Source organism: Folsomia candida, unplaced genomic scaffold (assembly GCF_002217175.1).
Source record: "Folsomia candida strain VU population unplaced genomic scaffold, ASM221717v1 Fcan01_Sc044, whole genome shotgun sequence".
NCBI classification, from domain to species: Eukaryota; Metazoa; Arthropoda; class Collembola; order Entomobryomorpha; family Isotomidae; genus Folsomia; species Folsomia candida.
The window spans coordinates 415,838-431,202 of NW_019091236.1; the positions used below are offsets into that span (position 1 = coordinate 415,838).

The 15,365-nt window shown below is 35.8% G+C and overlaps 1 protein-coding gene across 1 annotated transcript; it reads left to right on the plus strand.

Moving 5' to 3' along the window:
• Positions 1-304: 304 nt before the first annotated feature.
• Positions 305-3,376, plus strand: LOC110861711. The gene is made up of 3 exons (XM_035844902.1): positions 305-883; positions 2,966-3,078; positions 3,183-3,376. The coding sequence occupies exons 1-3, from the start codon at positions 771-773 to the stop codon at positions 3,233-3,235; spliced, it is 279 nt and encodes a 92-aa protein (XP_035700795.1). The 5' UTR covers positions 305-770; the 3' UTR covers positions 3,236-3,376.
• The last annotated feature ends 11,989 nt before the right edge of the window (positions 3,377-15,365 follow it).

Genomic DNA, 15,365 nt, shown 5'->3' on the forward strand with positions numbered 1-15,365 from the left:
TTTGCCCCGTTTTAACACCCCTACCCGCGTAGTTCAAACGTACACGACAATACCTTTCAATAGAGACCCCCACATGACAAAAGTCATTTTACCGACATTCGACACCTCCCACACGGTCATGGGGTCGTCGCACCTCGAAATGATGACGATTTCTTAAATTCCCACCCAAAAATACGTCTAAAACACTGGAAAAAAAAATTCGACACCTTTCACCGTTGGCGTCATCACCGTGGCGCGTGACCTTATGACCTACAACGCCCATCTTCGAACTCATCCTGTACCCAAAAATTAGAAACACGCTGACGAAAACCGGATGTCGAAATTCGAATCCGTTCTAAAGTTATCGTGGAAACGGACGGACGGACGGACAGACAGACAGACGGCCAAGACATTTCCATAAAGGGGTTTTGACCGCTTAATAAACTTTATTCACAATGTGTTATCCAAATTATTTAAGCAAGTATCTAACATGTATGCTTAATTTAACACTTTACCTCAAAAAATTGTCAAGCATGAGCTAAATAATTCAATTAAACTGACATCAATTATGTAAATACGCATCCGGTTACGATAAGCGAGTCCAATGTCACCAAGGACTCTGTCACCGTGACATGATCCTATCATCGTTTTACTGGCTGCGAGAGATGATAACCGGCATTGATAAGCTTCAATGTTTTATACAAATACAAACTCCGCAATGTAGTGAAAGCTTTATTCGAGGTATTTATTACTTCTACTCCGCAAATATCACATCCCACTAAACTTTATATATGACCCAATATTTGCTGGTGGTCGTCATGACGACGTTCCTCGTTACGGGGGGAACAACGAGGATGGGGGACGCGAGACCAAAAAGTGAAGACCAGAGTACCCATGATTTTGCGTAAGTAAATGAAATATACCTAAAATTTTTAAAAATTTACCTACATAACGAAAGTAACTAAATTTTAACCCAAAATGCTCATAAATAATTGAGACCGGGATTGATTACGAGTATGAATTAGAGGAATGCTCAAGTCAACAACAAACTACTCCATAACCCACATAAAGGGTGTCAAGTTGATTCGTCCCGATTGTTTTCTGGAACTTAAAGTAAATTTGGGAAAATTGGTGCAAAGTCAAAAGAAAGAGTTAAGGGCATGATGTGTGTATTAGTTATTTTTGGGTCCTATTTAACTGATCATAATTTAATACTACTTCTGACCATAATTAATACTTTTTTCTGAACTACTTTCTTTCATCATAATGGAATCTAATTTGACCATAACTAGAATACTAACTTATTCATAATAAATCCTCCGTCTACCATAACCAAGTTATTGGCGAATACTCTTTAGGTTTTTATGCCAGAACTAGGATTATACAAGTATTGAGTAAAAATATATTTTTATTAAACATTGTAGTTAGTGTGGCCACTTTTTTTCGAATCTGCGTTCTTCAGTGAAACAAAAATGGTTGCGAGTCAAAAATACTTATTTTGAACATCATGCATTATCAATTAACTATTTCGCTTTAGTTTACGATCAAAAAAAGTGTGCACATTAACCCCACCAAATGGGGTAAGTGGGGCCAGTGGAGGGGTTAGTGTAAACATGCATATATTTTAATGCCAATATATTTGCATAATAAAATGCTTTTCGAATTAAAAAAATTCGAATTCATGCCAGATCGAGGATTATACAAATATTGCGCAAAATATATGTTTTAAAGATGGAATTTGAAAATATTCGGATATAAATTTGGACAATTTACGGACAAAATATCTGCGAAGAATAATTACCCCTGCAAATTGTCCAAATTATGCATTATTCAAGGATTTGAATCCAATTACTAAAATCATTCACACCCACCCACTGTGGGATGCAAGCAATTAGAAAAAGTTGATACATAGCACGTTACTTAAAATGCTGCAACGCTTAAGGAATGATTGCCGCTACGTATGTTTTTCGAAAAAGCGTTTAAAATCTTCCAACGCTGGTCTCAATCACTCAGTTATCGATCAAATTAAAGGTTTTGCAGCCTCCACCAGACGCTACATGTATACCCATTGAAGAGAAATTCAAGCGTGGTAGACCAGAAAAACTTTCCAAGAAATTTGTAGTTGACTAAAAATCGAAAAGTTTGTAAAGTTTTTTAAAGTTTCGTATTTTAAAGCTATTTTAAAGTTATTTTTACTTATGGTAAAATCAAGTAATTATTATACATAAGGAAGCACTTTATTATAGTGAGAGATAGTATTCGGGGAGAAAGTATTAATTATGGTCAAAAGTAGTATTAAATTATGATCAGTTAAACATTACCCGTTATTTTTCATACTTTCTCAATGAAACTCAATTTTTGTCTGGACATTTTTTTATTAGATTCGTGTACAAGGTATCTAACTTTGAAAGTGACATTTACTGTATGTTAAAGAGATTTGATAAATAAATACGTATGATTTGACCTACGGCGCGATGGGTTTTGATTTAATTCGTCACGATTTCTCTTCTCAATATTTGAGAACTTTAACTTAAAAAACTGTGAGAACCTACATAGATTTTATTAAAGAGATTTGGTAGAACTTTTACCAGCCTCCGAGAATATTATGATCAGTCATTTCTGCGGTTTTCGGGGATTATTACTTGATTTTATTCGTGAAAATTGCTAGCTTTCAGTGAACCATTGTCACCTTCATTAGGCAAGAATACAAAGATATCGGATACAAATTTTAAACAATGCATGCATTTGACAACTTAAAAGTGAGAATTATTTGTCAATAAATGTTTCTTAACCACAGTTAAATTATAAAAAAGAGACTTTATGAAAGAGACTTTGTCAATGAGTTTTTCAGCAATTTACATATATTAATCAGCCACTTACCTCTTATTGCATGACTTCAGGCTAATTTTGATAGATTTGTTTTTAGTTCCAAAAAACAATGGGGAAGAATTAAATCAATAAATACCCTTTACATAATTTGTTCCAGGTGGGGTTTGATAATTATATCTGCCTTAGTCTCCGCTTTCTTCTTCTGCATTCTTCCCCTTTGGGTATGCTTCTGTTATCGAAAAGGAGCTGAACCACAGAATCAAATTATCTGTAAGCGTTTCGATTTAGTATTCATATGCCAATATGCACATACAATAAATAAGCCTTTTTTAGACACCCTATATAATAATTGATCAAATATTGTGTTAAAATAGATATTCAGGGACGTGCCCCACCCGGATACCAACAATTAACCAGCCTGCCATGAAATAATGGGGCTAACCCCTAAGTCACCCTGGGTCATCTGAATAACTGTAAACCTTGCAAATACATGTATTGTATTGTTCGCAATAATGGGTTTGTATTGCAAGGAAAAAGAATTATATTAAATAATAATTTGCAAAGAAGATATGTTAGTTCCTAAATAGGACGTATTATCAAAATTTTTGTCATACTCGTGTTCACAACATATGCATGTGCCGTCATCATTTAAAACATTCGGTCCAGTGTTTCGTTTCTTGCGGTTTTTCTCATTTTTTGCACTGCAAAGCAAGAAATGCAAGAAATACAAGGTGCACGAAATGCAAGAAAGTGCAAGAAACACAGCGCCATCTAGCGATGCGCCTTCAGAACTATGGCGGCGGGAAGGAGTTTCTTGCACTTTGCATTTCTTGCGGGTAAAAATAGCTGCAAGAAACCAATTTCTTGCGATCATTTCTTGCAGGTGGTTACTTGCATCCGAAACACTGATTCGGTCCATGCAAAAAAAAATCAGGGACGCCAACCAATATTTAGTCTTACACTTGCAGAGAAGAGAGAAAGTCTACTAATTTGGGCGCCACAGCTCGCTGAAACACTTGGCACCGAACCCTCTACAATTTTGAACTGAGTGTTTTCGCTAACTTGCGCCTCCAAAAACTCGCTGAATTTTTCGCGTCGGTGTAAGCGTCGCACAAAGTGTTGTTTGAAGCCTGTATGTATGTATATGTCGTAGCCTGACATTTTTCCTGAGAGGTGGCATAGCCCTGAAGTGTAAAATTCATATTACATACATAGAAAGACATATATATGTGATGACTGTACTTTGTGGGGTGATCAGACTGCTCATTAACAGAGACAGCCAGGCCAGCAGCGGTAGTGCATTAAAGGCTAATTGCTGACTAGAAATAATGACTACTCTACGCTTACATAATAAATACAATTTATAGCATACTTCGCGATGCATTGCAGAGGTTTGGCAACCCCTACATGAGCAGTAGTGTAATTAACAAGTCAATACATTTTTGCCATAGCACAAAAGATGTCAACCTGTCGAAAAAGGTGCCATCTCCCATTGAGAACTTCGATGGTCGACAGGATCTCATAAAGTACTTAACCCATTTGGAGAGATTTCTTATTTTCATAAATTCGATAAAGTTGCAAGATTTAGAGTACGGCTTAGCTACAATTTTGCACACGGAGTGAATAACAACAAAGCAATCCAAGGCAACCATTAAGAACATTAGTAGAATTATGATAGGGAATCTGTCGTGCGAGGTTACCAAGACATAGAGTGACACTGTTTCAGCAACAGAAATACCCCCCAGGGTGACTGGAACTGACGGTTGGCACCAGGTATTGTCGTGGTAAGTAGATATCAACTGAAGCACTCGGTACTTGTAGAGATGGTAACCTCTAGCTTGGGGTTTAGTTTGCATTTCCTTTCTGTCAGCATTTAAAAAGTTAAAACATCCATATAAGTAAATTTAAACATTAACTTAGATAAGCTAATTTTAAATAAACTTATGTTGACACTTAAAATCCTTACCTTTCAATGTAATCCAGAATGAAAAGTTTAACCTCTATTGGATACAATAAAACGATATACACACCAATGCCTACACTTCCGATGACTACGATCCCGGTGTAAAATTCGTAGATTCCCAGAACTAATTTCATAGCTAAACCTACAGCACCGCTATGACTACAATTCTTACAGTTTAGAATCATTGTGCTGGTTATTACCGGAGGCATGCAAGGTTGAAAGAAACTCATGACTGAAACCGCACATGGAACCAAGACAAACGAAGACGCAACAATGGCGCTGAGTGTAACGAAATAACGATGAACATAACCAGGCCCCCCTGTTTAGAAATATAGACATAAGTATGTATCACTGGATAATAATATTAATATCATAGGACTGATATTTTGAAATTAGATGATACACAGTATGTACAAGCTCTGCTTGGCGTAGTTCAAAATACTTTATTTTGCAAATGATATTTGCAAATTCATATTTTCAAATTCAACATTTGCAGTGTCGTGCTAACCACACGAAAATGGTATTCACACACGTTTTGAAACTATTCACTCGTTACTGAACTGTTCTCTTTCTGAATTTACCTATTAATGCACGTACCGTACAATTTTGATTACTTATATTTAATTACCTTCCAGAATTAGCTGTAGTTCTGTATCGACGCATGCGTTGAGCAAGGTCACTATCTCCTTTCTCACGCGCTCGATGTGTAACAGTCCAATTGTTATTACTCCATGGAGGAAACCGGTGTACCCGACGAGGACATATTTCCAGTTTGGTATGGGTGGTTGGGTTATCATCCAATTTCTGGCTAACCAATTCAATGTCGCACAAACACGTATGACAGTAGTGAAAAGGGCAAATAATAGAGGTAAGATTGTCTTAAAGCTGAGAGACAACGGCAGGAATTTCTTCGAAAACCTGACAGAAATTATGTTTGTGCCATTAAACAATTTGAAGATATTCACCACTAATGGAATATTGGATGAAGGCAGGTGTGCCAGTGTAGACAACCTCAACGTCATATTCAAAAATGTCAAATTACAAGAAAATGAAACTGATCGAATGTTTCCAAAATATTCAATTCTTATTGCACGATTTTGTGAAAAATTCAGCTTAGCTTTGTAAATATTTTTGCTACCCAATTAGGTTGACGTTAATATTTTTAGAATACGGCCACACAATAAACTTAACGAATCCGATGGATTTGTTACCAGTGTGACAACATCGAACAAGTCTGTACAAACCACAATTTCCAACCTGCTGGATACAACTAAGAACACATATTATTGGTCTGCAGAATCCCGGATGTCTAATTTTTCCCCATATGTACTCAGTTTTGCGCTTAGCAACGATAACACCATAGCCTTATAAAGACCACTTTAGTTCGGAAGAAATTACACTTTTCGGCATTCTTGGTGAATATCCGCGCCGTGTTATTGCTAAAGGAATGATAAACCAAATGTCGTCGCATGTAGAATGCTAGCCGAGGCCAGGCGGTAGCGATGTAAACTTCTGCTTTCTTGTTTTTGACTAGATTATAATCGATAAATCAATTTTAAAGTTGATTGGTATCTAAACGTTTGATTAGTCCGCAATATACTTATGTATACTACTTTGGTAAATATTCCAGTTGCAGGATACGTAGATACGTAACCCATTGGAAAATCAGGTCTTAACTCTGAAAACTTGGCGAATAATCGAACTGGTGAAATGTTAAACAGTTACCCAGCTGGAACGACATAATGCTATCCGAACTCCTCAGTGTGTCACGGACTACAGAATCAATCTGTTACTGGTATTGGGACGCAATTAATTTGTGTGTAATTTACGTAATTATGCAAAGCTATTTTTTGCATTGATGTTAAATTGCTAATTTTGTATGGAATGACCATTAGTAGTACCAGAATTAGTGTAGAAAGACAGAAGCAAAGCATTTAATAGGCCTGCAGGTTTTGTATTGATGAGGCTCATGGCCATATCAAATGCTAATAAATTGAAATTGAATATTAAGCCTGCAGACCTGCCCATTTCTTGTTAGCAAAAATCATTAAGAAGGAGAACCAACGAGGGTCGCAAAGACAAATACTGAAGCTCCTTCGATAAGATCCACAGTGCGTGTAACATGTACCCGCTCGGCGAAAAACAAATCACAATCCATGCGGACTGGCCAAAAATTCCAGGATTTTAAGCTCATTGTGTTAAATTTTTTGTTGTGCCAATGTGCGGTTGAGTAACTTTTCAAACTTTCAAATATTCAAATATTCAAATTCAAAACTTCAAATATATGCATTATATGTTCACTTTCATCCATGTGACTGATTATGATAGAGAATGATGGTGAATGAAAATAGATTTCTTGTGATTTGAATGAAAATGAGTGAAAAATTATGCCACTTCAGATGAGCAACTGTAAATGAAAGGATTTTTCGCTCCTTTCATTTCCCACCCTATGCTTAAAACATGGGGCGAAGAAAGAAAGAAATAAAGTCAGATGATGCGAAATGAAATAAGTTTGAAAGAAAATGACTGAATTATGAATGAAAAACGTTTTTTTAACGTATGACTATATGTATGTATACGTCCAGGGGCATCAAAATCTGGCGTTGTAAACCTTATCCGTTCTCCGCTTCAAATAATTTTTTTAGGTATATACTCCCAATTTACCAATAGGATATTATAAAACTTATTACTTTTTTAAGCAGGATGTGACTACATATGTATATGTTCGTGCAGACGAAGAAGAATTATTTCTTCTTAAGCCAACCTTCTTCATGTATAAGTTTACATATCTAACTAATTTTAAACGTTTTATTGCGTTATGCGTAATTAGATAAAATATTGGTCCTTCTCGATTTGTGTATTTAACCGATAATTTTATCAGTAACATATTTACTATATAATGCTTTTGAGCATCTTAAATTTGGATAAATTTTATATACTATGTATTCTAAAGTAATATATACATATTTACGTACATATCTCATATATGTATATGTATGTATAAACCTATACGTTATGTTTAACAAAATATATGAAAAAGGCATAACAAATAAATTAAGACATAAGATACACATAGAACGAAGTATAAATAATGCTCACAAAGAATAAATGCTCACAAAAATATTCAATTATATAATTTATTACTTTACTTTAAAAATATATGTAAATGCCATCACTAAATTACGAACACTTGAGCTTTTTCAAGTTTATACCCGACCCAATTTCCATACCAAGTATCAACATGCATATCAAAATACAAACTCCACATACATAGAATGATACAACAATTTTAGAATTAAAATCTAACCGGGAAACTGCATCTAATTTTGGATGCGTCCAATTCGCATAGTTATGAAACAACTTGGTAGGTTTCCACAATTTATATAAGGATTCCCAATGACTAAATTCCTGAAGACATCATTATCTGAAATCTGCGCAGACAATAATTATTACGAACGGGTACAATTGGCCAACCACGAATTGCTGTAAAGAATGAATCGTCGTCAATCCTGAGGAACTTTATTTTCTCAAGGTTGCCATTTAGGAAAGGAAAAATTTTAGCTAGATTCTCCTTTGTATCCATCCGCGCAATTTTGTCGCACTCGCAAGATGACAAAGTTTTTATTAAGCTCGTGTCATTGTATGAAATTGGCTGAATCGTGCATTTATCCGTTAAAGTACTGTGACTAAAACGATTAGCTTTTCCATTATATAACCAAGTAAATGTCCCTTTACCGTTTAATATTTCATCTTTAGTTATATTAAACTGCAACCGTATTCTGTTTACGAGATATTTTGCCGTTTCGATATACGCATCAAGTAGTTTATATCCTCCTTTTGTGCCCAACAACTGTATGGAATGTTGTAAAATATCATTCTGGAAAAGTCTATATCGCATTTCTTCTTCGAAATTGGTCACTTGTAAATTGTTCTTATCCAAGAGATTAACCAGCATTAAAACCTGTATTCCATCGATATCCATAACGCTAGTTATTAAGTTTGTATACGTCGTTGGGACAATCATTTCCATCGTAAACGAAGTTTTGTACAAATTCGACAACAATGTTCCCGTCATCACAGCCCAAACACCGACAAGTGTATATAGTCCGACAATATATCTTTTAGAATTATAAATTCACAGCAGTCCAAGTACGGAGCTTTCTAAACAAATTCCAATCACTAAGAATGCAGCAGTACAAATGAACTTCTTGGAAATACAAATCGAAGTTAGTACAACAATTAGAACACAAATCGATAAGTTGATCCACGTTGACCAATCAAAAGGACTCTTTAAGGAATGTATTGTATCTGAATGTGTAGATTTCACTTGATAACACGACGCGTAACTGAATTCCTGCACGTCAAGAGAAACAAATACAAAACCTTTAAGGTAAGGATATAAAGAAATGCTTTGAACAGCTGGAACGGAATGAAGTCCGGTAAATTTAGTTAAGTCGTATTGAAAAGTTTCTTGTAAAATCCAAAACCTAACGAACCCGTTGAACGTTGTCAAATTCGCGACTTGATGGTAACCATACCAAGAGGTGTGCATCGTCGAAAAATTAATGACAGTACGTAAGTGATAAATGCTACTTATCTTCGAATCATAAACTCCGCGTGCATCCCAAAAATATTTGTTAAGATATGAAACTTTTTTGGAAACGATTTTTAATTCGGCAAAGCAGTCGGCAGTAGTACAGTTTATAATATACCATCGTTCAGAGGGCTGCATGTTAATTTTTAGTCCAATGCGGTGATATATATTGTGATAGTGCATCCGAAGCATGGAGTTATTTACCGCTAAACAAACCAATTCGTTATTATACTGCATAACCTCGATAATGACAATTTCACGATTGCGGAGTAGATTTAGGAAAACGTTTGCCCGAAAGGACTTCAGGTACTGTTGAATTTTTGTTTTAATCGTTGTCACCCAAATGAAATATTGATCAGGCCAGAACGGGCTTATGAAGTCAGGTGCGTCAATGAAATGCCGGGATTTTTTATGCAATGCAAAGCTCTTATCTTTTTCAGGGACGAGGGCAAATGTTGCCCAACAATGTGGAAATTTGTTACGTCTTCCCACCAAAGAAAATTTGGTTTCAATCATTACCCCGAAGTTGATGTTATACGCGTGTAAAGTTATTGGTGCGTGGAAGGGACTATGATTGAAGAAATGAGAGTTATTTTTTTGTGGCATTGCCACAATCAGTGTACAGTGCTCGAAGGGTATAAAATAATCGGATATTTGTAAACGGTTCAAGTAACTTTTTGTAAGATGAACATTGCCAATGTCCTGAGCAGAGCAAATTCTAAATAATAGTAGCAATGAGATGATTCTCCTTAACGCCGACATTTTTGGAAAGTTATTTCTTGTACCTTAGGAGGATTTCTTGAGTACTTACAATTTTTGTAGCTTTTCTATTAATGGCACAACTATTTGACAATGGTTTATGTTTTTTAAGCAGAAGTTGATATATTTTTATGGAAAATTACTAATTTCGATAGTAAGCACTTATTAAATGCTTGTTTAATTACGAAGTTCGTGATGATCTTGCAGAGAACAGGTTACAAACGAAACGTAAGTGTTTACCGAACTAAGTACTTGACCACACAGATTTTTCCATACTTGCATGTTTCCGGGGGTACATTTGGTTGGAACGAAATACTTAAGATTTTCAGAGTTAATTAAAAATAAGTATCACAAAAAGTATCGAAAAATCTGACTACGCGAGAGTCGCAGATCTTAAGATTTTATAAACATCTATGTAACTTAATTGAAATTTCTACTTTTGTTTATGGATTTCCACTCACTACATATTCTGCACGGCTTACATACATAAATCAATTAACAATGCACAATGGTTTCAAACGGGATTTTCATTCTCAAAAATAAAATTTTGAGAACATCCAACTGTTTTTATATACTTCGAACAAGTGAGGCACAAGGAGTATTGGAAAAATAGTTTCATGTTGCCACACCCCCAGGGGGAGGAGTTTTACCCCCAGCCCCCCTGCACGAGTTGGGTGAAAACTGATGACGGCATTGTATTCTGAATCATTTTTTATGACAAAAATGAAGATACACTTTTTTCGAAATCCCGCATAGTTTCGGGAATATTGGGGTGCAAAGTTTCCCCGAAAATAGCCGAATTTTCGAAAACTTCTATATTCACCAATTTCGATAGAATAAATTCTGTAACATCAATATAGTATTTTGCTAATTATTCGGGACAGCTTTTGACGTAAAAACCGTGAAAAATGGCAAATCCTAAAAATCCGAAATTCCGGTTGTTAGATCCCTCGGCGATTTTTTCATATTGATTTTGTCATAAAGAATGATGCAGAACACAATGCCGTCATCAGTTTTCACCCGTGCAGGGGGGGGGGCTGGGGGTTAAACTCCTCCCCCTGGGGGTGTGGCAACATGAAACTATTTTTCCAATACTCCTTTGTGCCTCGCTTGTCCCAAGTATGTAAAAAAAGTTGGAAGTTCTCAAAATTTTATTTTTGAGAATGAAAATCCCGTTTGAAACCATTGTGTAATGTAAAGAACACTACGAAGTTACACGGACAGTTATCTATGGAAGTAGGTTACATCAAATACCGAATGAGCACATAATTGCTTAACTTATGTAAAGCTTATGTACATACTTATCATCACGGCTTCATTACCCAAATAGGAAATGAGAATGATTATGTAGGCACCAATTGTGGAATTTAAACAAACCTGTAATGAGAAATATTTACTCTCGGTGGTTAGGAAACCAAAGGCAAACTGTGTAATTAACTCGCTAAATTTACGTACATATGTACATACATCAATCCTTCTGTGTTACATGCGTAGTAGTTATGCAAATTTCACTATGGTGCATAATTACAAGTACACGTACATATTTGCTACTTTTAGCAAATGAATGAATGAATGAATGAATGAATGAATGAAATGAATGCAAATAGCAAATGAACAAATAGACAATAATTCGTGTAAGCCTGTCAAAGCACAAAATGCGACATAGGTATGTATGTATGTAACTATGAAGTTATCTCTTCTCCGTGGCACCGCCCCATCGGTACTTCAAAAACTGGGATCACTTTGGTGAAATTGGCATCTCGAAAATCACATACTTATTAACGTCAATACGCTCGTTCGAGGTGGATTGATAGACACACATTTAAATCATTCCCATTACAGGATTCAATTTATAATAAACCGCCGTAAACGCACATAAGGAAGTAGCTTCAGACTACTTTACCCCAACCACTCCCACGAGATCTCGGGAACACTCTATTTCACTCTATTTCATCCATAGATTCATTTTTTTTAAAATCTCATTTCGCCCCGACCACGCCCCGTGGGTGAGAGGGGGTGTGACACAACTCGGGAGCACTTAATTTCACTCTATTTTATTCATGGATCAAATTCCACTAAAAATCTCATTTTGCCCCTACCACACCCCCTGGCGCCAAGGAGAGTGGTCTTAGTGGCCCCAAAAGTTGATAGGATCCTCCCCCTGGGGTCTCATGTACAATGTCGAAAATTGATTTCGATTATCTCGATCCGTTCTCCCGTTATCCTGCTGACGGACAGATGGATAGACGGACAGACGGACAGACGGACAAAGTCTTCGCATAAAGTAACTGAAGCTACTTAATAAATATGTAAATACATACCTGTTTTACCCCTCATGCTTAAGGAAATCAATATATTTATACAAACAATATCACTTAAATAATTGAAGTGTACTATCCTGTCGTTAACTTCTGAGTAGTTTAGCATGACTGATGATGACAAATATGTGTTCACGTGTAATGGGTATTTGCGAGGAAGAAATCTGGTGAAAATTCATATGTATATGTAGGGAGGAAACAAAATGGACTTTGAGTTCCCGCTTCTGACAACTGTCCTTAGCCATCGAATCAAGAAGATAAGGTTGTTTTTAAGTGGTGACAAGTTCCCACCCTCGTGCATGCGTACATATGTAAGTAGGTGCCTCATAAAAGAATACATAAGTATCGCAGTTCAGCGTGCTGCAGTTTTGCAACATTTTCAGCCGGACGGGAGCTGGGTGAGATGTTTTTAGTATGGACGATAATATACAGATAAAGTTTAGTTTTTTTTTTAAATTCGGATGGACATTATTTTGTGCGGTATTGGTTGCTTTGCCTTTTTAAACAAACGTAAATCATATTTTATACTAAAGTGAATAAAATCATGATAAAAATAAAGCAAATAAAAATTTAAAAAGTATATATCTTAGGAAATATTTATTCCATTTATTAGTACTACATGATTGCAAAATTGAAACATAATCATATGCATACACTTTGCATCATCGCATTTTTAGTGACATTTGAAATTGACATTGAGTTGACATTTTTTAGTCACGTTTGACATACGTTTTTCTCCTAACACCTTGATATGATATGCAATTGCATTATTTGGATCTACGTATTTATACATAAACGTAGAAGTATTTGCATATGTACATACATACATATTCTCGGACGATTTTATTTTGTGCACTTACATACCTATTTATAATCCGTGTTATGCTACATACAGTAAGCAAAAATTTAAATCGTACCCTTTTCTTTCACGTCATAAATCCATGGTTTTCTACTTGATGGAAATAGATTAATATTATGTAATACATCAGTTTTATAGGAAATTTAGCGCAGATTCCGAAAATGACATGCATTCTTTGTTTTTTGTTACCGATTATGAACCACTAATTAAAAAGTTAGGAAAGAATTAAAATCCATGCAAAAAATTAAATCGTACCCTTGCGGGTTTTCGATCATCTGATTCTTCCACACGGTCAAAAACAATAATTCTTAACCGAAATTCGATTGAAATACCGTTTTTAATATTTTTACGTAAAATTTCTCAAATTTTTTTACTTTGATGCAGCTAGACATCCCGCAAAATGAGCAGAAAATAGCTATATCCTGTGTGTCATTTTTCTGCATAGGTCAGGATTATCCTACTACAAAATTGCATTGGGGACGAAGTTTTAGGAGCCTACTATCCAATTCATTCTTCAAACATGGAAAAAACTGGATTCTTATGCAATTTTCATTGAATCGGACACAAGGCGGCAGTCAACAGAGCGAGCTTCGAAATATAATCAGCAAGATCTTGACCATCTGAGGACTTTTGGACCCGAAAATTGCACCTGAAGTTCAAGAACAATTCAAAGCATCGGTTTCCACTCAAACAATAAGAAGCCGGACCCGGGGAAGGGGCTTTAAGGGTCGAAGTGCGAGCAAGAAGCCATTCATTCATTAGTCAAATATTTCACAGCGTACTAAATGGACCCTGGGCCTCAGCGTTAGGATTCTGAATGACTGAAAACGTGTCAATCAGCATGACACAAGCATGTCCAACGTATTTAGGCCAAATGCAGTCATGAAGATATGGAGGAAACCTGGAGAAGCCCGTAGATCCAAATGCACGAAAAAGACCGTGTAAAATAATAAGGGGATTTTGATGGTTTGGGCCCAAAAACTTTGGAATGGTGTTGGAAATTTATGTTTATTGAGTCAATCATCAAGAAGGAAGTGCAGCAGACAATTCTGGAGGGAAACCAAGTCCGCTGAGCGAGAAAATTGAGACTTATGACGAAAATAATTTTGCACTTTTACGCGGATCCCGAAAATACGCGAAGTTTATTCATCGGTACCTAGAGTGAAAGGGATTGAATGCTCTTCCCTGGCTTGCCTAGTCTACTGGCCTCAACCCCATCGAATATTTATGGGCACAATTAGTTAGGAGGATTTCGAACCGAAAACCGAAGTCCAAATATGACTTGCATGTTATTTTATCCAAAGTGTGGGTAAACATCAGACCAGAGGTGACGAAGAATTATTAGAATTCATGCTGCGGGGTGTCAAAACTATAATTGAAGTAATCCAAAGCGTTCCAAAGTGTTAACTAATTATTAGACACAATTTTCATTAAAAACCCGCAAGGGTACGATTTAATTTTTTGCATGGATTTTAATTCTTTCCCAACGTTTTAATTAGTGGTTCATAATCGGTAAGAAAAAACAAAAAATGCATCTCATTTTCGGAATCTACGTTAAATTTCCTATAAGACTGATGTATTACATAATATTAATCTATTTCCATCAAGTTGAAAACCATGGATTTATGACCTGACAGAAAAGGGTACGATTTAAATTTTTGCTTACTGTACTAAATCGCTACATACACATTAGCCGTGGCTATTACGGTAAGAAGATCCTAAATTCAAAGCTTTTTAAGTCATTAATTATTTAGTTTATGGGTAAGTCGAAGGCCTTAGTTGCATGCACATCGACCGAATTGATTTAATGAAATGTCCTGAGTAGTGAATATGCATTTATCCGATTTCTACTACTGTTTTTCTTGGTTTAAGAGTGCGATTTATTGATGCATAATTTTAGTTTCTACTGGTCGATAAAAGCCTCTGGTTTGCTACATGTTTATTCGTTGTCCTTCAAACTAATCTCACTTTGAATTTTAGTTAGCTCATGCAGTTCTACCTGTTATCGCTATACGACATATATGCTTGAAATACCTCACAATTATGGCGAACAAAATGTTTTTC

Bases quoted from the DNA above. Each gene is read 5' to 3' on its own strand.
- LOC110861711 (XM_035844902.1), top strand. From the start codon at position 771: ATGACCCAATATTTGCTGGTGGTCGTCATGACGACGTTCCTCGTTACG. The intron at 884-2,965 runs GTAAGTAAATGA...AATTTGTTCCAG, and splicing joins CAGAGTACCCATGATTTTGC to GTGGGGTTTGATAATTATAT. The intron at 3,079-3,182 runs GTAAGCGTTTCG...GTGTTAAAATAG, and splicing joins ACCACAGAATCAAATTATCT to ATATTCAGGGACGTGCCCCA.